Raw genomic sequence first — 25,973 nt, 5'->3', positions numbered from 1 at the left:
ATTTACAGCTGTCAAAAAAGCAAAATGAAAGAACTTTATAGAATGTGAAAACAGTAATTAATAATAAATTACTTCTTAAATAACTTCTAAGAAACATTCCTAAATTTTTTTGCAAATAATTCATTAATGATAACCAATGCACAGAAAGAAGTAAAAGTGACAATAAAAGGAGATTGCAGCACAGCCAGATTTCATATTGCTTATACAAATTGTTTAGCTCTCATTCTACTACTTTTTTGAAGGTTGTACATTTTCTTTTTTTAAGTAAATCAATAACCAACACATGTACAGCAAGATGTTCCTGAAGTGCTGCGTAGCTGCAAACTGTTAAGCAATTACTAATTACATTTACTGTAAGCCATAATATTGAGATAATCTATTTTGCCTTACATCAGAAAACTGTGAACCTACATCTGTATATATACTTACAGTACTATGAAGCTTCTCAAGAAGCAAATTTAACTGAGTCTGTAAAAGAAAACAGGTATTTCAAGAGCCTTACCATGGCAAGTACAGAAATATATCGACCAAACAGAGGCACAGCATTACTGCATGCATTTTCATTGTTAGTGAGACAGAACTGATAAACCAACCATTCACAAATTTTAATACACAAAATCATGCAAATGTGCATGAATGGCCCTGAGGAAACTGCTTGTATTTAATTGTACAACACTACTGCATGGACTAGTCACTTATCACAACATAGTTATAAAAAAACATGCACATCCATTTAGGGAAATAAAAAATAATGATTATGTAATAACATTATTAAAAAAATGAGACAAATCTGCAATATTTTTTTAAAAACACACTGAAAAATTGAGAAATCCCAAATTTAATCTCTAACAAACATTATTTGTATATTAAATAATTAACACAGGAAGTATATTTTCAGGCTTTTCTTCTGGATTTTTTTGAAGTTATGTCAACATTTACCTATGATAATCTATTTTTATTTCCAAACTTCCAACTTTTTATTTCCAAACTTCCAAACTTTTTAATTCTCTATTGATGACAAAAAGCTACAATTTTAAAATCACATTTACTGAGGTTGCATTTAAATACACTGTGGTGAGAAAAGACTGCAATACTACTATTATTTGGAGCCAAGTCTTCAGAATAACCAGAGACTTAAGGCTATCAGACAAAACAATTTAGAGTTGCTATTGAAAGTAATTGGTAGGGACTGAAAAGATTCCAAAACCACATGAGAAAAACAGCAGTATTTTTACTTAAGAGGTATCTGTTTTGCCACATAAATTACTGCTGGGCCAGCCTTTCTAGTTTTTTAGTAAATGTTAAGTATATAGACTGCAGCAATACACATTTCAGTATGTCCTAACTTATTCATTTTCAGCACTGAAAGCAAATTCAAAGGATTTGACTTTTGAATATTTTTTTTAGCCAGATCTTTCAATTACCTTGAATCCAAGAAATAAGATCTGTATGGGTAGTGTGCATCACCTACAGCTGCCAGTTGCCCCTCTGGTAGATACAAATGATTTGGGATTTTTTTTTAACTTGACATGTATGTGGTTAGAAAAAGTGCCACAAGAAGCATGACAAACACTAATAACCTCCTCCTCAGTTCTCACTTACACATACTCTTTGTATCTGAACTTGATCACAATAATTATGTTTTCTTAAGTTGGAAACACTTAAGTTTGCAATTGACAGACTAATTTCCATCAGCAAAATACATTTCTGCTTGAGGAAAAATACCCCTTCCTTATACTCTGTGATATGACAAGAAATAAGCCAGAGTCATTCTCAGGTGAATTTCACCAACAAAACATCTATGAGTAAATCATATTGCTAAAACTACTGCTCTTTGAATTGTCATAATTTAGTTTATCATTAGCATTAGGTAAAATCAGCTCAATCTTGAAGAGATCTCATGGTAAATTAATTATTATTTTCTCAACTGATTTATGAGAATTAATTTTAATTAGTTATAAGGAAGGGATGTGTGAAGGATTTCATAATGAGAAGTCCCTGCAAAATCATCTAGTAATTGATATAATTAGAAGTAGTTCTAATTTCAGTAGTTCAGAAGGCTGACTTAAAAAGTAATGCACTAAGAATTCTTATTCTTAAAGAGATGAAATATCTAGTAAGATAAAAGATTTTATTTTGATGTCATCTGAAGTGAAATTTTCAAGGCTATTAGTGTTCATCAGCACCACATGCTGTGTCTGGGAAGGTAACACTAAATGAATTATTGGAAATAACACATGTTCAAAATACCATGAAACTTGAAAACATTGAAAGAATTATAGATTGATGGGCCAGATCCAAAGAGGACATTAGTTGCATTCTAGCTGCAGAGGTGAATACCCAAGTTCAAAAGCAAATCCAAAAAAGTTCCCCACTTAATTTCTGCTTCACTTTAAAAATGCCTCCCTTTTAATTCACCTCTCCTTGGGCAGTGGTATAATGCACAAATCCACATCACCTGAACATGGGATGCTAAATCCGAGAAACATTGAAAATCCAGACGGAAGGAAGAGGAAACTATCTCAAAAGATCCCCCAGCTGATTTAATTTTAAAAATACAGTTCTGAAAACTTGTGGATCCTAGCTTCATTTACAGCAGACTCATGGCTGCAGGGTTTGCTCAGGACATGGCTTATCTGTATGCAACTTTTCAGACTTCTTGAGCATCATGTATTTTACATTAAACCAATTGTTACACTTTAATTCAACAACATCTATAGAATAGGAAGGAGTTAAAAAGAATCATCAGAGCAAAACTCAGGAGAGCAGTCTGCCCAGTTTCCAGTTAAATGCTAAAACCACTACCTTACAATCAGGCTCTGTCCCTCACTCTTCCTGGACCCATGAAAATTTTATTTGTGACTACCTAACCAAACTACTCCAGAAGAGTGTAATGAGAAGACTCTTTGTCAGACTGACCAATAACTTGGCGCTCACTACAGGAAATAAAGCAGCCATAGAACACTGAATACAGTACAGACCCAAAGCAGAATACTATTGCTATAAAAAGCAAGAGTGCTGCTACCATATCTTTCCTGTTCTTCAACCCCTGCATATTTAGAGAACAGTTCTAAATGCTAGCCACAAGATATGATTACGCAAGAAGGAATTTATCTTGCAGTCCTGACACAGTACTTACCCTTGATATGGAGCAGAAATGCAGAAACACTCTTCTGCTACAGTGTCTCACCCCACGTGCAGGTTTTTTTGATTATCTAACATACTTGTGGTTCTGCAGGGACTGTGTAAGGAGTCTAGCTGGGAAGATGAGGTGGGTTTTTGGTGGCCCTAGGTAAGTAGCATACCAAAACTGTTTCAGCACTTGACTTGAAGGCATACAAATCATTCATTGGATCTGGCCCAGACGTGTTGAAAAGAGCTCTTGCTGAAATTGCTGCAGCTCTACCAACTGTAAATCCATGAGACTGAAAAATTTACCTGCAGCCCACGATGTGCCTGCTTTTCATCTCTTAATTCCCCTATTGTTCTCTTTCTAGCCATCCTGAGCTGGAATAGTCCAGCTAAAATAAAACTGCTGAATGAGAAAAGGATGCAGAAAACATTTGCAGAAGACAGGGTTTGAAGGTCAGCTTTATAAGATCAGAAGAAAGGAGAAAATGAGGAGAAGCATCAGATTCAGGTATTGAGAAAGGAAACACTCAGTACAATGAATATCTTCCTGTAAAAGCCATGACTAAGTACGTATTTCAGAAAAAGAAAAACAGTGGTTAGGTTCGGTATGGAATTTGAGAGTCTGGCCAACTGCAGGGAAACAATACATCTTCTAGGAGGAATAATTACAATAGGATGGAAGAACACATTTTGTCACATCTAGAACCTTTTAAAGTCTACTGAATCCAAATTTAAATCTTAACACCTTTTAAATAAAGTGTGACTTCCACATGAATTCAGAAGATTCTGACCTAAAAATCACTGCATAATCTCTGTAAGGACCATCATGGAAGATACTTTTGACAGAACTGCATAGCAGGTAGCTTAAATATACCAGTTTCTTATAATTCAACAGAAGAAAACCATCTATTTAACCAGATTTTCTTCTGCATCTCAAGCTACCGCTAGTTCTCCCAAGCTTAGGGTCTACTTAATTCAAGTAACATAAAACTGGCATACATTGCAAGAAGATGGGACTCTTTACTATATGATCTTACCTTGAATTTGTTACCCACACTGATGAAACTGAGTTTCCCAGCTTTTTGTTTGGGATCCTTGTTGTTGTTAGTGTTGGCTTCAAACAACTGTCGAACAAACTTGTCCTTGGATTCACATATAAGAGATTGAAGGGACATGTGCAAAGCATCGTTGTTTTTTTCCACAAATTGCATCTGAAAAGACAACCCAAGAGACAGGAGCACAGTTGTTTTATTGTCCAAGTTACTTCAGTCTAATTAGAAAATTAAAGGAAACATAGTTACATACTTAATTAAAAAATCAGCAAGAATACATGGGTTAAATATAAAAATTAATATTATATTCATAATTCAATAACAACTTTTCAGCTTAATATACAAAACCCTAATGCCAGAGAAAAAAGACAGTCTTAAATTTGAAGGATGTTGTTGGAACTATGAAAACCAAAGGAAGGTTTGGTGCCTTTAAAGAGATTATTTGTTTCTTGTCAATTACTATCTTCCTTCCATTTCCAGCACACAGTACATCATACCACCTGGGGGTTATGAGAAGCTTAATTCTTCACTGCTTGTAATATCATTTAAGATCTATTGTGAATTGGGAATTAACATGCACACTTAACCTGGTATATCTACACAGTTTGGAAAATGAAATAAAACAGGTTATTTAAGTGGTGCTATGACTATTTATGAACACTTGATTTAATAAAACATATTGTCCCTTCCGACAAATTTTGTATCTCTGCTTTATTTGAATTGGATCACTAACTTTGAGAAGAACAATACAGTACAGTGAAACTCAGAAATTAATATATTAGTATCCAAATTCACTTTAACAAAATCCTCAAGAGCTTTTGGTGCAACTTAGTAGAGACATTGATATTAATGAACAGAAGAGGCCAAGACCACTTTGAAGAAAATGCCAGTTTGCCAGATATCCCATAAAAGGGTGATAAGAATCAAAGGACAAGCACAGGTCTCTAAAGTTTCCTTGGGTCATGAAGACACAAGACAGGACTATGAATGTGAACACAGCTAAATAAGTGCTCTCACCACAAATTAGACTGTGAGAACTGCCAAAAGTGCAGTGAACAAAAAAAAGAAAAAAAAAAGAAAACCAAAACAACAAACAAACAAAACACAGAAAAACCCCCAAATAACAGAAGTACTACAAGGCAGCTATTGTCCAAAAGTTTTAAGTCCCAAGCTAAGAAAGTCCCCCTGAGGGAGAGGATAAAGTCAAGCACATTAACAGTTCCTGGACCTCACATCTGATTAGCTCTGACAGCAGAGTTTGTATGATCAAATCTGTCTCCTCTGCTCCTGAAGACACTCTAAGGCATTATTAGTGTATCATGATGAGGAACATGGTTAAAAATAGAGCACATGGAACAAATAAGAATGGGCTCCAATTTTACTGGAATTCCAATTTAATTTATTATTTTGATATCTACTCTAAGCAACCTCAGAAAAATCACGTAGGCAACACAGGCTTCAACTTTCTTATTTTTAAAATTATTCACAGAATGCATCTATTGCAAAACAGCACATTTTTGCAATTCACAAAAGAACCTCTTTGCAAGTAGCATCCTTTATACATGCTGGAGTTGTACAGAACAACAAAGCATTACAGATCTTCACTTTACCTTAAACTTTTGTTTTTGAAAAATGATGGTCTAGATACTAGCTTCAGGTCTTACAATGTCTTTGTACTATAAGTAATAATAAAAATAGCACAAGAACCTGGAATGTAATTTGAGAGTAGGAATTTCATGTATTTTGTATTTTTACACAAATTAGTCCATTGCCAGTAGAAATGGAAAACACAAAGTATGATGGGGACTGTGTACAAGGATAATCATGCTTCCTAAAAGGTACTCTTCACTAAAAATACTCTTCTATCACATAGTTTATTCTTCTCCCCAGGATGTAAACACCATTTAATACAAGATTTGCAGTAGATTGTGAAAAAATATATTTAATATTGACACCATTACCTATAGATTTGAAACAAACTTTTACACAAAACAGATCATTAAAATGGGCTGTAACCTGAAAAGTTAAAGGAAATTGTCAATTCTGTCAAATACTCCAAAAATTAGTTTCAAAGTTAAGACACATCAATGCTTGAACTTCTCTTCTGATCACAGGAATTTTTTTCATTTAAGCTATATGGACTAAAAATACAAATGTTCTACAAAACACAATACACATCATATTCCATAGGTGAAATTACCGTCTCGTAGCATACTGCTCCAGCGAAGTGTCGGATAATAAAGCCTTCATCATCTCTGATATTTCTGTGAACGGCCAATTTAGACTTTCTAGGAATCTGGAATTAAGAAGTTGAATTACAAAGAAGTATTGCAGTGGAGACTAGGAAATAGTTTATTCTTCGAACACCACCATGATCTGCCAGGAGCACTAGGTGTTAAAAAAAAAATCACATTTCCTTTAAGTACAATTGTGCTTATCATTACTGTTCCTGTCCAAACCATGACATTCTAGAAACCTGATTTCAAACTCTTCCACACTCTTAAATACATTGTATTCAAAATACAAGTCACCAGGATTGCTAATACCAGCTGGCTGATTTTGGTTTTGCTTTAATCAACACTTTCTGTATCATTCATATGACAGCTGATGAATAGCCTTGTTGTATGAATAGGATTAGACAGAAGTTTAGGATATGGCTCTAGATGATACCTCATAACAGGTAAGCACCCAGCTGATCATGCACATACCACCAGAATGTTTCACTGCACAGCAGTTCAGGTAAACAGGATTAAGTGGAAACTTAACACAAGGTAAATGAATGACAATTTTGGTAAATGGATGATAAAGGATGGCTTCCTTTGCTTGCATTTTTTCAGCATTCTTTTTTATTCCAACACAATTCATGGATATAAATTGCAACAATTTGCCTTAATCTTCCACACAGGGCTGTATGTTAAAAAAATAAAAACATTTTCCTAATATGATTCCCTTTCTTATCTCTGAAGTGCTAGCTCACTAGACATGAGTCAAATGTTCTCCAAAGCAAACAATTTTTTAAAAGAACAACAAAATAATTCATCTGATATGAAACAATCTAAATTAAAATGTGTTTTTTACTTCCTTTTCATGCTTTACATCTTAACAAATTTCAAATGTAAGTGAAGAATATGGCTTTAGTTTCAGCAGGATATTAGAATTGCTCGAAGCCTTAGGTGAACTTTTCATCAAATCTAATAACCAAACTTGTCCTTAACAAAGAGGTACAGACTGTGCAGACTGGGTGGTATGAGATTTCTCACAAAAGATTTTCATTAAATTGAAGTGTTACTATCAACTGTTCCAAGAACTGTTTCATTAAAACAAGACAGACAACAAAATAAACCTACTGAGAGCCTGAAATGGTCCTTGTGTTTTTGATGCACAACTGAAGTAAAATGCTGGTCACTTGGTTGAGGAAGACGGTTTTCTTCATCCAAAATATCCAGTACACCTACTAATTTTGCTTCAATCAAATCTATTAATACAAAACATATTTACAAAAGTTGCATATATCAACTCATATCACCACTAAACATTACATATCTAAAAGGTGCTGATCTGATTCTCTACAAAAGTACCTATAGAAAGCCATTAAACAAAATACACGAAGTCATGGCAAATCAATTCTTTATATCTTAATTGGTATGTATAATATATCCATCAAATCTAAAAGTTCTGACTCTTGTGGAACATGGGAGAAAAAGATCAGGAATTGATTGTTTGATCTTAACTCTTGATCTCAAGCTGAAATTAGTCATCCAAAAGGTGCCCAAGTCTTCTTACAGTAGGATCATAGGTCTTTATGCAATGACTGCTTCAATTGCTGGGGGAGATTTTTAAGCTTTTCATCTACATTTCACCACAAGTCAAAACTAAAAGGTTAATATTTTCATTTGATAACATGATCCAATGAAAAGTAGAAATTGGTTTCAGGAAAGGCAGACCAGACTTGAGCATACAGTGGTGGCTTCATAACTTTTAACAACTGCATTGCTTTGACCTCTCACATACATATAGCAAAGCCCTTGAAAGCTGACACAGAAATTCATGCTCCTGGAACTATTAGACACAAACTCACATTTTTGCAACTTGTTTCCTTTCTCTACAAAACTGTTCTTGTAAGAGGGATTTTTACTACAAACTCTTTCCTGTGGAAAAAGTGAAACTGCTACTGCTTGTACTGCAGCAATGCCTACGAATTCTTAAGATTGTGAATTGAATGAGGCTATATACAAAAACACACAATTACTAATTCTATGCATATTTTGCCTCTTCTGGCAGAAGCTTTTTTCCCTATGACTGTAACAAGAAGCTTGACAATTCAAGAAGTACATACCTATACAGTCCTGATTATCTACATAACGAACTTCATTAACCCCCAGGCCTTCTTTCTGGTAAAGTTCTTGTTCCTAAAGTTACCAAAAAAAAAGTAATTGAAAAGAAAAAAAAAAAAAAAATCACTGTTAATTTTCCTTTTTTTTTTACTGATCAAGAAAAAAAAATACTTAACATGAAGTCATTTTTAAAAACATAGCATGAATCAATACACACTTGAGAATTTCCTTACACAGCTTAATATATTCCAACTTTAACACCCTAATGATAAGCTTGTTCAATTAAATATTTCCATCAGGTATTAGCAATTATCCAATCTCTGGATACGTCATTGCTGGTTTTCAAAAATCCACAGTCTTTTCTGACACAACAAGATGTCACATAATATGGAAACAGTATGTCAGCTCATTTTTTAATTTAACTATAATGTGCGATCTTATAAAAAGTAGTACTACCTTAAGTATCTCTTCAGAAAAAAAACCAACTCAAATATAACATGAAATATATCATACCTCTTTTAGAATTCTTTCATTAAAAAATTGCTGAAGTTTTTCATTACAGTAGTTTATACAGAATTGTTCAAAACTGTTGTGTTCAAAGTACTCTGAAAGACAGAAGTTAAACTTTTATGATAAAACAGTGCTCCAAGAATTTATATTAAATAGTAAATAAGAGAAGCTTCACAGTGTTAATATTTAAAGATGTGTGCAGATCCACAGCCATTTCTTTCAGCAAAATGAAATCTTTTTTTACAGCTTTCCAAGTTGTACCCAAGGCATCTAAAAATACTGCAGCAGATGATATTTCTAAGACAAATGACATACAGTTGGCAGCAAATCAAAGCAAGATGTTACCAAACAGGGAAATTGTATCAATCCATCTGCATGCATCTATGATATAACAGGCTGGCACAGAATATCAAAGCTCTAAAGACCTGAAATCCAAAGGCTGTTCCCCTGGACCACCATGGCAGGACTTCAGCACATGACAAAATATGCCCTGTTTTAAATTTCAGTGAGCCAAAGATGGCAAAAGCTTTACAAGACCCATCAACACCAAAAAGAAAACCCTCCCACTCTTCATTACAGAATTTGCTATTGAATATTTGGTGGGAAAAAAGTGACAACTAGCAATTATTTTACGTATACTTACCAAAACCAGCTATATCTAGAACTCCAATGAAGAAAGAAGAAGTTTCAAATGGAAAACACTGGTTTACCCTTTTCACTACATGATCAAACAGATGACTATACACAGTTTTAGCCAAGGCATCACGAGCATTGTTTGCTTGTTCCACTTTCAAGGGTACCCTAAAAAAAAAAACAAGATACAGATCTTACTTTTCAGAATTCCTTACTGTGAAATGCTGAGATTCTAAACTTAAAAACAGCCTTTCCAATACCATAAATTAGAACTTAAAAAACCCCCTGATCTCTAGATAGGGAACAATCTCGCAAAGTTAGACTACCTTACCTGTAAAAAGAATAATGTTTTGCTACCATCAGTAGAAATTATATTTAGACACTTTCATAATTGTTTATTAGATAATTAGAAACTCTACTGACAATTTCAAGAGAACAATATTTAAAATTATATATATCATCTACAAAGATTATTTCAAATATTTATGACTTGTTTGGTTAGAACAAAGCCTCTAGTTTAGTTTTTGCCCTGATATATTTTCTGCTCCTCACTCCATCACACCAGTGAGGAAGCTGAGGGTGAACAAGAAACTGAGAGGGGACACAGCTGGGACAGCTGACCCCAACTGACCAAAGGGACATTCCCTATTATATGGCATCATGCTCAGCAATAAAAACTGAAGGAAGAAGAAGGAAAGGGGAATGATGTTCTGAGTTTGAAATTTTGTCTTCCCAAGTAATCATTACATTTGATGAAGCCCTGCTATCCTGAGGAGCTGAACACTGACCTTCCAACGGGAAGTGGAAAATGAATTCTTGGTTTTCCTTTGCTTGCATGTTCAGCTTTTGCCTTACCTGTTAAACTGTCTTTATCTCAACCCATGTATTTTCTCCTTTTTACCCTTCCCCATCCCACTGGCAGGGAGGAGGCAAGCAGCTATGAGGGGCTGAATTGCCAGCTGGTGTTAAACCACAACAGCTTACCCATACTGCATATTTTTCTGCACTTCCCATAATTCATAAGCACCAAATTAATAATTACAATTTTTTTATTTCTTCAAGGATAATACTTCTGATGCAGAATTGTGAGAGTGATGGAGATCACTTTCTACTGTGACTGGTAAGGCACAGAACCAGAGTCTCCATTCCCAAAGGACACTTGCAGCTACATTACATTTGATAGTAATTAGCTTTAACACACAGTCTTGTCTTCCACTAAGTATCTGTCTTAAGGTAATGAGTACTGACATAAATCTCAGCTTATAAATAGAAGGAAGTTACCTTTGCATTCTGTTCTGATACGTTTAAGAGATCAGAATTAGTATTCTGATCCTGTCAGCTGTAGACCTATTACATAATACAATACATTAAAACAATTTATGCTTTTCACTTACTTATTTTAAACAACAGGACAAATAATTGTACTGCTAAAGCATGTATTAATAAGATAGGATAAAACAGCAAATTCTGCCACTATTAAGTATAATTCTAAAGACTGCACAAACCCTTTTTAAATTTCATAGTATGCAACAAACACACATGGAAAGAAAATGTAACCCTGCAATATATTCTGCACAACTGAAAGTTCAGAAATAATGCTGAAAATGCCCTGAGACAGTAGATACACATGAGCCCCATCACAGAACTGATGTTCAGAACAAGTAGCTTTCTTCTCACAAACTTGCTTTCCCTCAGCTCTTCCTTTCTTTGGTCTGCACAAAGAAAAATGAATCGCTTTTTTTCTTTTGTTTCTTGCCTGAACAGGAAAAGATAAATTCTCCTTCCTCCATTTCACCTTCTTTCCCTCTCCTCCATTTATCAGCTACTTGAATGGAATAGAGAGAAAAATTACTGAATTCTAAGCACTTTGGTAAGGCTGCAAGAAAAAACCCTTGTTGGTCTTCATGCCAATTTCTTCAGCAAGGTTTCCAATGTTCTAGAGTTTGAGACCTAGGGGAAAGCACTGATGGGGTAGACAGCCTGTGGCCAACTCCATGCAGTTCTCAGCTATATTCCAGAACAAATTAACTTCAATTAAAACCACGTATAATTTGCCCATGATTGACAACAACTGAGGGACAGAGCAGGTGAAGCGATATCCATCGATTACTGTTATCCAATATGGTTACAGGTTCATAAATACGGTAGCCTGGATGAAATAACCCTACCTAGTTAAATACTACACATCATTAAAGAATATAAGCAGTACATTTGGAATTTGAGAAAAGCTAAAGTTCAAAATAATGTAGAAAAGTATTTTTTGAAAAAGTTTTTCCAATGGACACTTCATTAGCATCACTTAAAAAAAAAAAAAAAGTACTGCAAAAGAAGCTGGAGGACCTGGAATGATGCAAGTTATTTTTTTCACACTGTAAAATAATTTAGTTTGTGATAATGGAGTCCTCTGTGAAAGTCTTCTTGGAAAGGCAGAAACTGAGCAATAGAGAAGCACAGTAGCACATTTACAGTCCAAAAGAAGCACCAGATTTTGAATCCTAACATGCTATTTCTCTCTGTAAACACACTTCACATGGATGGCAAAAACATCATCTGACAAGGTAATTATTATGGGGTTTTGGGAGACAAGGACAGATAGATGTAGTGTAGCTGCCAAGTCCCCCAGGCAGTTCACTGTACATGAGTATTTAATAAAATTCAGAGAGGTTGCTTTTACCAGCACCCTCCTACTGCTCCTTGTTGGCTCCACAGTGCCCAGCAGAACAAAGCCTTTGTTATACTCTGAGCACAGTGATTTCAGCCGAGATATTTATTCACTGTGACCTATTAGGACGCACATGATCTACTTGCACACAAAAGGTCCTCAGAAAGAGAGAGAAATGATCAGCTCTTTAGGCTGCTGGAACCAAAAAAAAAAAAAACAAAAACAAAAACAAAAACAAAAAAAAACCCAAACAAAAACAATATTCTTGTCAGAACTCTAATACTGATAGCAGTCAAATAGTTTCTAAACCACACTACCATAACTAAAATGGTGTCTATTTAGTAAATATTAAAAACAGTCCAATCCACTTTTCTTATACATGCAGTACATGTGAGAAGATGATATTGGTGTATTTATTAGGGTGTATTTGCTTTTAGATGCACAAGTTTAGAAAATGCTAGAAAGAGGCTTAATGCATTAATCACTGAGATGTTGTAAGGAATCTGCTGAACTCATTTTTGACACCCCCAAAATAAAACATGAGAAAAATAAGATCTGGTGGCATAAAAACACAACTCCTTGTGTTTGCACACTTTTGAAACTGCACAGTGCTAATAACGCTTCAGGCTTGTCAAGGATAAATATACTGTAACGATATGCCCAAAGCTGTAACAAAAATTAAGAAACCTCCCTCAACAGTGTCACTTGAGAAGTGATGACATGGTGTGACTCATAATGGTGGTGGTGGCGGCTTGATATGTCCCACCAAACATTCTCAAAAGGAAAATATACAGACAAGCCTTATGTACGTGTTACATGCACAACAGCCTAAAGGAGTCTGTTCTCAGAGGCAGAATCAGCAGTTCACTGAGAGCACTTCCAGTGGGGTGCCATCTGAATCTGACATAGATACAATTTGTTCAAAGCTCTTCCACTTCTATTTAATACTTTCACTTAAAAGGAATGTGAAATTAAGGGTATTCTCAAAAAAATGGGTTCTAATAATACTGAATTAGGAAAGCAGAAAATCTTGCTAACAAGATTAGCATACAAAATTTTTTTCAAAAAATGCATAATGCAAAAATCCACAAGAGATATTTCAGTAAAAGAAAGTAGGTGGTGGTAAGCTGAAGAGAATTAAAAAATACAAATGCAATATGGAGAATAACCAGATGAGCAGAAAGTCAACCAAGAAAAATCATCAATCATTGTGCATCCCAACCTGAATTAGGTAAAAAATGTTACTGACTTTCAAAACCTACAATGTTCATATTGCCATGCATTACTATGAGCACCATCTGTACTGCATAATATATCATTTTCTACTCTAATATTATCCACAATAATGATAAAGCTTCTCCTCAATGAATATATCAAAGATTTTGCTGTCAATTTAGACCTGGTCTGGAAAAGAGCAAATAGTAAAAACTTGGTCAATATTGTTCACTGGAGACACTTTTTCCTGCAAGACTGATATCTTCCTACACATTAAGCTTGTAATGAAGGGAAAAATTACTTGTAACACTCCATGTCATCTGATAAGGCAGCAAGATGACAATGACTCAAAGGCCCCAGTTTCTAGTAACTGGTGGGGGAGAGGACGAATTTACATTGGGCAGGGAGAAAAGAATTTACTCTCCATAAATAGACTATTGAATACACAATTAAGAGGTCTAGATCTTGAGCTTTTAACTGAATGCAGAGTAACACATCACTCCATCCCATCCCCTCAACATTACTTACCATTTATCACTGCATTAGAACTTTTTCCATAATAATAATTCCCCACAATAAATTTCTAAAGACAAAATATTCAAGGAGTTTAAATAAACTCCAGTAACACCGATAATTACAAATTTCACATACTAAACTTTTGGTGTAACAAGAATAAAGTATTTCCAATTCACTAAAACAGTCTGATTGTTTCCATATGTCAATGAAAACCACACATGTATTCTTCCAAGGAGTGAATGTTCATTAGCTTCCTAATGAAAAGATTGATACATTTAGCTGAACACTTGAGAATTAATGCAATGTGCTCAAAACCACTTAGTCCAAGTTCAGATTTTGACATGATGTTTCCTTGAACTCCAGAAAATACTCAACATAGAGAACTGAAAGTTAAAATACACAATTCAATTGCAGAGAGCTAGCATCCCTGACAGCTTGCGTGCTAGCATCAATCTCAGCAAGATAAAACTTGTGGTGGAAGCTACAGGTTTTTGATAAATAAAAGATAACTATTTAAAACTCAGTTTTGCAACAGTCATAAATTCAACAGTTCTGAAATGTTATCACCGGTACCATATTTATACATTTTCTTTGCCTTTATTCCTTCTCTATGCGCATACAGAAAGAAATCACTGTCAAGCTTCTGTGTCTAGGAAGTTAACTTGATAATAGCTTCAGAAAAAAATAAAAAAACCCAATATAACACACTTTCTATTGGTGCATTTGTGAAACATCATTATCAGTCAAGATCAAATGTGTGTTCACCAAAAACAGCAAAAAGCAGCACATTTGTGGATTACCATTTGCAGGGGTGCTTTTAAAGTTGAAACTTGATTTCAGAAGAATTAAATATGGCAAACACAAGGACACTGATCACTCATACCTTAGGAAGGGTGGATATACTGCCCTGTAATTAAAGCATCCCAGCCCTCGTGCAGCCACTCGTGACAAAGACTCAAGTGTCTTCTGAAAAACTTTAGGGACCGCATTAACATTCCTTGATAGAGTGTATCTGATAAATCTTTCAGCACACCAAATTTGCAGCGCAGGCTGCGGATTTAACTGGCTGGCTGCTATACTTTCTTTGGCCACACAGCGTACTCACTGACACACGAGAGATTTTACACAACGCGGCAGTTCCTTAGTCAAAGCGCCTAGCGCTGTAAACCTGCTGGCCTTCAGCGGCCATGGGGCCTACCTGTTCTTGGTAAACATTAAAAGAAGCGCTTGGGTCGAGCGCACGCACCTCAGCTCACCCCTGTACCTGGTTAAGCGGGAATTGGGGCCGCTTGTGGGTGAGAAAGGGGCAGCCCGGCCCCGGCCCCCCCCCCCCCCCCCCCATTCACGGCCCGGCCCCCCCCCCCCCCCCCCCCCCCAACTCACTTGATGACCGTGCCCTTGGCGCCCCCTGCCGTGGTGAGCATGACGCGCGAGGTGAGGCTCCCGCGCAGATCGTCCTCGTCCAGGCCCAGCAGGGCCGCGCAGCGCTCCAGCGCCGCCTGGCTCCGCGCGCGCGGCGTGCAGCCCCCTGCGGGGACACACCGTCAGTAGCAGCCGCGAGGGAGGGAATTCACCTCTGCCCCTCGGAATTGCCTCCTAGCGGTTCGGTTCTCAGAACCTAGAGAGCCCCCTCAAAACAAACACAAAAATAACACCCCGCCCAGAAACTGCGCGTGTAATTCTGTATTTCTAGAACACCGTCCAGGCTGCTCGTAGGGAAGAACTACCCCAAAATGCAGAAGTGCTAAGCCCTACAAACTAATGCTAGTGACTTAAAACTTTTGAACTTAGATGTTCCTGTGATCCGCCAGGCTCCCTTGCTGTGCAGCAGAAGTGCCTGCTAGGACAGACTCCTGGCCCCTTGGATTTTTGAGACAAGGCTCTGCACATGTCCCAGGTAAGCAACCGAGAGGTGCCCTCCCTGCTGCTCTGCACCTGCCTTGGCGCCAGCAGAGGTCTCCAACTGGAACACCACCCACTTTAATAAAATCTAGCACTTATTTACATGTATTTCCTGCTCCTCACAGTAGAGCAGCAATGGAACCTCAGAGGGTCTCTGTAAGAGACTGTCTGGAGCAGTTCGAATGCACACCCTGCATGAAGACACACAAGGTGAGGGAAGAACAAAATATGTATTTGGAATTTAAAAGTTCAATACATTCATTTATATTTTTTGGAATTCATTTACATTTTAGAAGTTCAGTAATTTATTCCAAAAAAAAAATGGATCTCAATTTCAATATTTAGAGGACGTAAGTTCTCTGGTGATGTTCCCTTCTCTAAACCCTGACTTTGCCCATCATCTGTGGTTCCCACTTTTCTTGTTCATTTTCTCCTCAAACTCACATCTGCACCTCTTTCACTCTTCCACCTTGTCAATGCCTAAGCCACAACTCACAATAGGCCCAAACAGGGAAGATGTCTGGGAAGCTTACTGTTTTGAGCTACACAAAACCACTACCAATCTCTACACCTGCATCTTCCCAGATTCATTAATTATGTGCATTTCAGTCATCTTCATGAAGGTGGCAACAGCATGAACTGACACTGGGGAGGTTCTGATTTGATCTACATAGTAGAGAAAGGGGAAAAAAAAAACCAAACAAACACAACAACCCACCTCGGTGCCAACCCTAAGCTACCCAGTCTGAATTCAGCACCGGCCCTGATTTGACACATGGGACCAGAGCCCACCCGTGATATCTTCTGAACAGAATGTTCTGTACAGTACTGTGCTGATTCTGTATTTGGGGTCAGGAACTAGTGAATCTGCAAGGTTAGCACTCATTTAATTGATCATTCAGAACACCTTTTAAAATGTTCTTTGGTTTACTCTTCCAAACTGCACCAACAGCTATACATACTTGAAGTAGGACCAGGAGGAACCAATTTCACTCTGTCTTGCAACTCAAGGCAGATCTACATACTTATGTTTTCTGCTACAGGTGTACATCCAGACCCAGAGGAATCAGTCCTTCAGGACAGCAGTTCTCAATTTAGAGAGGATGATTTCAGTAGTAAGGTAATAAGGACAATTCCCAAATCATTAATTCTCCTTCATCAACCTTCATGCTCATTCTGCAATTAAGTCCCAACTACACTTGTACTGCTTCATCTTATGAGTAATGTCCTAAAATTAGGAAGTTATATTCACCTAAATTTTTGCTGTAACTTTTTTTTTTCTTCAACTCTCAAAATACTAACACAATGTTATTTTTGGAAGCCAAAGGACATTATGCCTTTCCCTACAGATGGAGTTGCTAATTTCAAGATATTTTCATGACATTAGAGAGAAGCTGGACTTTATACCAATCATTAAAATACAAGTATTGTTTTAAGACATAAAATGGCTCTTTTCTTTATATCAAACTTTTCACTGAACAAGTTCTTGAACAATTTCAGGGCAAGCCCATTTGCTTTCAGAGCACATAAAGAAGTACAACTTTAAAACAAACAGGTAAACTTGACTTCAAAATGAGGTGAATGAAGATTGAGTTACCCACGAACACAAAGAAGCTTCCAAAATAAGTAATTCACATGCAAAGGAAACGTCTCTAATTAAGAGGCATTTTCAGTATTTCTACAAAAATCAGTTTATATTTCATCTAACCTGAAGTACTCCCAGCTTCCTCAAAATCAATATTTCCAAGGTGAAGGACACCAGCCACTACTCTAAAAAGGTCAAGTTTTTCTTCATCATCCAGTCCAATCTTTTTCATTGCTGTGCACATTCTGTTGAAATCTCCATGATCATCTAACAGTGGATCTTTCAAGGAACCTTCTTTAAGATACTATAAAACAAGAAAAGCCAAGAATTCTATGTAAGTGCCTTAAAGTAAATGTAAGCAAATATTTGCAGTCAAGAATAAGTCATAACAAAAAGCATATAAAAGCATGCCAAACTAAGCAGAGATTTGAGTTCTTCATACAATATAGGCTTCACAAGAACCTTAATTTATTTGAAATTGTTGATACTTGGAAGCATGATCTTCAAAGTTAAATTTCAAAGCAAACTTCAAACTGTGTTCAGAAAGCAGAAGCTAGAGAAAATGTGACTGCTAAGGACAAGGGAATGTAAGATCGTGAGCAGGGGGAAGGAAGACTTCGGCTAAGGGAGCTATTGGAGCATTTAATGCAAATGAGTCCTTCTAGCCCCAGGCAGCTGAAAGAAGATGGAGGTGCTTGCAATAGGATGACAGAAGAACAAGAGTGCAGGACAAATCAGAACCAAGAGAGATATCCCTCTTCTAAACAGACTTATTTAGGGAAATATACTAGTTAACTTTTGCTGGTAATTCAGAAACAGCAAAGTTATTTACAGTGGTCTATGAGTTAGGAGAATACTAGCTATGTTCTGAAATACTAATTTAACATTTTGCTGATTTTTCTAACTTAAACACATTGAAAGCTACTTTAGCTACAAACCAGTTTAAATAGTAGAAAGTAACACATCTGCATGCAATCAAGAAACTACATGAACATGCACAGACTGAGCTACATTTTTACACTTATTTTTAAATGTTTTCAATGAAAAAGAATAATTAACTAAGTAAAAGCCTTGTTAATATCAAATAAGCTAACATGATTTTTATCAAAACAACACGACATGCATCTGAAAAATTCACTTCACACAACATGTAGGCACATCAATAACCTTAAACTACATGTTAATTATGTAAAATGATCACCTCATCTTCCTGATAAGGAAAACACAAAAATAATTGAAGTATTAATTAACTATTCAGCTACTTTTATTCAAATAAACAATCTTAATATTTTTTATAAAATGTCAGAACAAATTCTAAATTTCCAATTTAAAAACCTGAACAAGGCAATATATTTCTTGTTTAAATGGCTATATTAGGTTTAAATATCATTTAACTTTGAGCCTTCAAATGGCTATGGCAGTTACATATAAGAATTATGGTATCATATGTTCTGCTGCTTCATGTCTTATATATATTTTCAGAACTATTCTCCGAGTACGTTTTAATTTAGACAAACACTTATTTCAAATGAAGTCTTCTCTTATTTGAAGTGTGTCAGAGGACAAGTTTTATGACAACACCCACCTGTAAATCACATCAATAACAGGAGATGGCACAGGTTCATCTTCCAGTAGCAAAAATAAGTGAATGTTGATACTCTATGCCTACTCATTACAATTCTTCGTGAAAGGCAAATTGGGTAAGCTTTCCCAAAGGCAAAATTCCCCAATGCTAGGATCTACCAGCTTTCTGCCTCACACTGATGTCAAGTAAGTATTTTTGTATCTGACTCTCTACCATGCCTGATTATAGAAAATAGCCTGCATTTAACAACAGAAGACAGGACTACATGCTTAGTGTTACAGTAATACAACCTCTAGAAATCCAGGGGTAGACTTGACAATGTTGACATGAGCAAAGGAACTATCTGTACAGTCTCTCATAGTTGAGCAGAGAACGAGCTTCAAGGCCAAGTTATGAAAGAGATGGCATGGCCACTTGGTGGAAAGAGGCTCTTGAATAAGTTTTTTTTGTATTTTTGTCAGATATACATGCAGCTTACCCTGCCACTGAATCACAAATATGGATTTGATTAAATTTGAAATATCTTCCAGCTACACAAATGTCAATTTCATACTTTAAGTATGAGTAGATGAAAATTTTATTAAGAGAACAGAGTAGAAGTTTAATTAAATGTTTTAACAACTTCCAATTCATACATACTAATAATTCAGAACAAATTCTTTAGTATCCTCATGTGAACAGCTCAAAGGTTTAAGTGCTACAAATTCTGGTAATTCCAGTTCTAAAAAATGTAAACAGAGATGGAGCAAGAAAGTATAAATATTTTTACTTTCATCCAGGAAATGCCATGCTCTGGCATAACCAGCAGTTAATAGCAAGGAGAAAACAAAAAGCTTTCAAGTGCACTGAGGAGGAGACTATAGTAATGGCTAGAAGGGAGGATGTACTACTGATTTATAGAACAGTTTGGAGCACCATTTCAAAACTCCAGGTAGTAAAAATGGCTCCAGAAAAAACACTGCTTCTGGTCTATTCTTACCAGGAGTTAAGATGTGAAAAAGGAAAACTACGAAAGTATTAGATTTTTGTTTTCCACAGAAGACAAGCTGCATCATTAAGTGTTATTATTATAAGAATGAAGAGGAAACCGTTTTATATGCACTGCTGCATTTGGGATTTCATGATGCATGTTAAAATGTATTTCTAGGGCTGAACTCCAAAACAGAGTTCTGAACACAGCAGTTTTGAGAGTACCCCCTTAGACCTTTAAAGATGTGTAAAATGAACATTTCATTCCACACTGTAAAAATTGTAATCACTTTCAACTTTATGTCTATTACTTAGCAATATAAACTAACCGAAGATATAAACATACCTCAGGACTCTTGCGATTTTGCAAAATCTGCTTGTCTGTTTCTTTGTTAGCGAAGAATCTGGTACAGCCTCGATTTAAATACTGTAACAACAAAAAAGTGGAAATGCATACTTAAAATGAGAAGTAAGGAAAACGTACGCTTTTATTTAAGGCTCCCCCAACATGGCTTGATTTAACCATTTCATACAAACAACAGGGTAAGTGCTCATAATTAATTCCTTGGAAATGTATTTATTTGCCTCTACAAAATTAACAAACTACAACAATACTAAACTTCTATTGAAAGTTTCTTGATTTTGACAATTAAAATACTTTTTGACACAATGGGATATTCAGGAAGTCACACAATATTTTCTTACTTTTTGCTTCTATTAAACCTGTTCAAGGAGTCCAGGATCACAAAAAAGACAACCAAAATTAGGAATGAAAATAATTAATTTTATGACCTATATGTAATATGAAACTACTAATTTTTCCTCACCAAATATTTCTATAGGTAGCAGGAGATATAGTGTATTAAAAAGCCTGAAGAATATTTAAAGCTTATAACGTGATCTAAGCAGAAGCCTTATTTAGAACCAGGCTTCAGAGATCCACCTCATGTTGTATAGTAATCTCAGATTTACTGTTTCTTAAATCAGACTAAATTTAGATTTAAATAATTATTGTTGCTTTCAGCAAAATGGGATCACCAGCTTTTAATTTCTGATTTTTTCATCTGAATGTGAGAACTTTGTCCAAAACCTTGGACAGAACCCTTTGTCTGAAGGAAGTGAACTGATTCGTTACTCTTTGATAGAACAAAGATGTTTTCTAAGAGGTGAACACAGACAATTCTACTGTCTGATTAAAATTTACATGCAAAATTTCAAAACCCCAAAATATTCTTCAAAGCATTTCTAACAGCAGAAGAAAACTTGATGACAAATTTAATATTAAAACAAAGTAACAACTGTTCAAAGCTAGCTCAGGGTTTAACAAAGTACTCTAGTTTTCTTTATCAGCCAATAAGAATGCAAAGCACAGCATATTTAAAACACAATATATCCCTGTATTACAGCCTTGGTAACACAATCCCAGAAACTGGGGATGGGATGTGAAAAAGGCCATCCTTTTCAAAAAGAGAGTGTGGAAACTTATCTGACAGGTTTAGAATGTGAGCCAGCATGGTTTTAAATGATAACCTACATAAAAGACATTTAATCACAAGATAACGGCTTTCATTTGAAAGCTAAACCCTTGAATAAATTTATATATTGAATTGGGGTAAAAGTATATTTTTAAAAGAACACAAATACACAGTTTCTTATTATCATACAGACTATCTAAATACCATTGTACTTGGGTTTTGGTTTGTATGGTTTGAGATTTTTTTTTTGTCTGGGTTTTTTTAGTGAAGTACAACACACCATTGTAATTTCAGTGACCTAAACATAAAGCAATTTGACTTCTCTTCCTGAAATTTAGATGTGGGAGAATTTCAGCTTCTCATCCTCATCTGTTGTTCTCCAGGTACAGATTTACTGTACAGCTTTACTTTCACAGCCATGTGATTCAGTCCAAGGCACAAAGACCTACAAGGTTCAGCACAGCATTTCCTCATGACCTTGAATTTCTGAAAACTTCTGCAGGGCAACCTAAAACATGAGCACCCAGGACTGCACGCTTTCATGTGGGTTGTGCTGCAGAATGGTTGTGTAAAAAACCTGCAGAACTGCAGGGCTATTTGCGTAATCCTTGGCCAAGTAAATTCTCACTTCTCCAGGGAGCCTGCAGGGGAAGGATGAACTAATACAGAGGTAATGGCCACCAGTGCTGCTGCAATCCAGAGGACAGGTCAGGCAGTGGCAGCCAATGCAGTGTCTTGGTTTACATGCCCAGAGCAATATGTCCCTATGCCATGATGGCCAAATGGATGGGGAGGAGATTCCAGGGATCACTTCAATCAAAGGGAAGCAAACCAAAGGAATAAAGAGAATTAAGTTATCCTTTATCTTTTAATAATGTTTTGCTCCTTTGGGGGAAAAAAAAAAACAAACCAAACCTTAAATTTGAGATGGTCCTATTTCCAACTAAGTATACTTTAAAGAAACCAGGCCTGAGTCTTAGAACTCAAACTAGCCCTAATTTGGACTTTGACTGGATAAGCCATTAGGCTTAAGACAGCAGGGGCACAACAGAGCCTATGCAAAACTGTGAATTAAAGGATGAACTTTTCCAAATGACCAATTATAGGGTTTGAGGTTTTTTATGAATATCTTTCTTGTAAAAAAAATAGTACTGATGCCAAAACACTGATCAATCATCAAACTTTGCCTTGTGTAGTATCACAATCTATTATCAGAAGCTTGAAAGATAGGGTTTCTATTAATTCTGAACCAGATATGCAGTCAACAAAATGTGGTAACAAAAAAGTGACACAAGTGTGCTTATTCAGAACAATTTTATGATGAAAACTGAAGTGGCAAATGAGAATAAAGAACACAAAAATCATCTTGACAAAATAAATGCAAATTTAGGAGGAAAATTGATCTTTTACAGTTTTGTTTTCCTAAAAAATCTCCCATGAAGTGATACTTGATGAAAATTGAGTACAATATGGGTAATAAACTTTAAGAATATTTATATTCAATTATGAGCTTACAAAGATGAAAATTATCCTAAGGCTTTGTTTGTTTTATTTTTAATTGAAGATAATCTACTTTAAGGGAGAGAAAAAAATGAGAATTTTTTTTTTTAATTTAACAGGCAGAGTGGACTTTTCACATGCAAGGAACTCACAATTCAAATAATACTAACTTACAGTAAAGCAATAAAATCCTTAATGGAAATTAAAGTGCCTGCTGCAGTCTTAGTAGAAGTAAAAAAAAAAGTCACAGCGTGATAAGGCTGGTGTGATTATAAACTCCTTTTACATGAAATGTGCAAGAAAGTGTCCTCTTTAAAAGAACTCAGGCTGTTAAGTACTGTCTTGCACCAGCCTGATTTTAAGAAGGTTTTAAGTCTGACCCTGACATCTACAACTTTGGGTGTTCTCCTGGGCAGAATTCTTGATTTTAAAAAGATCGCCAAAAGTGGGCAGGCACTATGTTCTAGAAATAAAAATCTATTAACTTAAAGAAATCAACTTGAACGGAAAAGTGGCTGCACAATAAAAAATGTACATGGAAAGTCTGTTTCAACATTTTAGCTTTAAAACATACAAGAGAATACTGCACAAGGTAACTGCAGAGTAAAGAAAGTTTTGAAAACTAGCTCCACATTTTACAAATAAAAATCATATTGGGTGTTCTTAAGTATTGTGTTTGCTGGGTGTTTCAAAAGAAGAACTTTCCTTCTAGGGAATGGAAGCAGTTATTTCCTAATAAGCATCAGAACAAGTCTCCATTGCATAGGTGAGTATGAATAGACAAAATATAAAAAGATACAAACTAAATATTTAAAGAAGTAATGTAAGGTCTGTGAAGACCCCTAGGAATGCCTTGAGAAAGTAAGGAAACTTGTCCTAGAATACTGGCATGGCTTTTAGAGAGCAAGATCACCTTGATACCGCAGTACAAATGTACAATGCATGCAATATAGAAGTGCAGCCCTGTGCCCATTTCCTGGCTCATCCATAAGGAGAGACTGACTCGGCCAGGTCAAGAGGCAGCAGCTGCCAGTTTGGAGATCAGTGTACCCTCACCTTCTCCACAGCAAGTGCACTGATTTGGGTCTCACATGTGCAAGCCCTGCTTTGCACAGAACTGGTAGGACATTTGTACATTTAAAGTTTCTAGCGCTCTGCTGAATTTTGATGGAACTCAGTACAAAAGGGAAAGCAACAGATAAGCACAGTCCAAGTTTTATTTAGAAATCCAGGTAGGAAGATCAACCAACAAAGAAAACAATCATCACTATAACTTAATTATTTGTTTGCAGTGTTTCTCACTTCCTTTAAGATCAAGGAAGTCTAAAGAGATGACAGTCATTTAGCTCATGTCCTTATAATTCCACATTGCTGTATTACAAAACCCTTCAAAACTCAAGAGATTTGGTCTGCATATTTTAGGAATACAAAAAAAATCCACCTCCATGATGTTCCAAGCCAGATATAAGGCAAGAAATGGTCAGAGATGGAAACAAATGACAGAACACAAGCAAAGAACTGACTGGTACTTACCAGGAGATTTGATTTGCCCTGAAGAAATTCACACTTTACATCTCTAGAAGAGCCCATTATAACATTACCAACAGCTGGGTATGCAACAGTACATTTTCTAGAAAAGCACAGATTCCTCAATTTTAAGACAGAGAAGAAGTATAGGAATTCTTCCAGTAAAGAAAAATGTCAGCTTTATTCCAAGATCAAATAGATATAATAAAAAGAAAATCTGGGGTTTTAGTTTGTTTAGATTGTTGCATTAGTTTAGGAATGAGTCTGTCAACAACAATAAATAGAAATCTCAATATGATCTATATGAAAAATCCATATGGAAAAATCCATATGTGACAATATGACAAGCTTTACAAACGCTGGTTCTGATACTCACCCTAAAGTTGTCAGGAGAGCTTAGATATAGCTTTTCCCTAATATCTTCTGGAGCACCAGCACAAAGCCTGTAAAAGATATGATAATTCCTCTCTTCTTTGCCTTGCACACAGATCCTAGATTTCTCCAGAAGGTAGTGCGACACAAATCCACCAACCACCGAGTTCTAGGAAGAAGAAATATGTTTCTGATTATCTGAAGATTTGTTGCACTATTTGAGATTCATGTTTTCAATTTACTTTTGGCTGATCATGACTTGCTCGATAGAAACTGCTCCAAAGAAGATTAAAAGCTATCTATACCTAATACATACTAAGCCTAAAGAAAAAAAAAAAATTCCTTTACCATTACTTCTCTCCCCAGCTCATGTACTGTATATACATACACTCTTCCTAGAAGAAGGGTCTTCTTCAGCCCAAAAAAGCAGAAATCCATATCAGGACCTCAGGAGTTACAGCAAAGAGCATTGCTACAGCCATCCTAACACTTTTTGGATGACAGTGCTATTATAACCTTCTTTAGTTGCATTTCACTGACACTCTTGTAAAATAAAAGGGTTAAAACTATAGAGTACATTTTATTTCCAACACTTGCACTTCTTTATTGAGAAGGAATTCTGATAGAGATTTTTGAGAGCTATTTGTTATCTGGTCTACGATAAAATTCCCTGTGCCTAGAGAAATCTTAATAGCAAGGAAATTCCTGAACTTAATGGCCATTACAGGAACTTATGAGGATTCGCTGACCAACAAATTTGATTGCAGTTATGCAGTTGTTCCCTTATTCAGGAGGTCTTGGTCTGTACTCATATCACTTTGAGAAACCAGACCTCAAAAGGTAACCACAAGGTGAGATATGATGTCTTGTAAAAAAAAGGCGCTCAAGTAAACCAAACCAGCTGATCTTGCAGTGGAAAACTGAAACAAGCTTTGAAGCATTTTCTGAAGATACTCAGGGGGCTATTTGCTTCAGCTGAAATAATTAAACTGAAACACCATGTA

At 35.9% G+C, this 25,973-nt stretch overlaps 1 protein-coding gene across 6 annotated transcripts in view; it reads right to left on the bottom strand.

Annotated features, from left to right (window-relative positions):
* Positions 1-25,973, bottom strand: part of MYO6 (myosin VI) — a 70,939-nt gene that overhangs the window by 25,832 nt on the left and 19,134 nt on the right. For 5 of the 6 annotated variants that reach the window (XM_062488592.1, XM_062488593.1, XM_062488594.1 and 2 more), the window contains exons 8-18: positions 24,974-25,138; positions 20,442-20,522; positions 17,665-17,845; positions 15,438-15,582; positions 9,672-9,829; positions 9,032-9,123; positions 8,521-8,593; positions 7,532-7,659; positions 6,385-6,480; positions 4,170-4,343; positions 430-468 (exon numbers count right to left, since the gene is read on the bottom strand). In XM_062488592.1, the coding sequence (XP_062344576.1) occupies positions 430-468; positions 4,170-4,343; positions 6,385-6,480; positions 7,532-7,659; positions 8,521-8,593; positions 9,032-9,123; positions 9,672-9,829; positions 15,438-15,582; positions 17,665-17,845; positions 20,442-20,522; positions 24,974-25,138 (1,332 nt within the window). Of the gene's footprint in view, positions 1-429; positions 469-4,169; positions 4,344-6,384; positions 6,481-7,531; positions 7,660-8,520; positions 8,594-9,031; positions 9,124-9,671; positions 9,830-15,437; positions 15,583-17,664; positions 17,846-18,742; positions 18,752-20,441; positions 20,523-24,973; positions 25,139-25,973 lie in introns of all 6 variants that reach the window. The other variant, XM_062488591.1, reaches the window with a different exon arrangement.

The sequence above is a fragment of the Cinclus cinclus genome, chromosome 3 (assembly GCF_963662255.1).
Source record: "Cinclus cinclus chromosome 3, bCinCin1.1, whole genome shotgun sequence".
Taxonomy (NCBI): Eukaryota; Metazoa; Chordata; class Aves; order Passeriformes; family Cinclidae; genus Cinclus; species Cinclus cinclus.
This window is presented reverse-complemented; position numbering and strand designations above follow the sequence as displayed.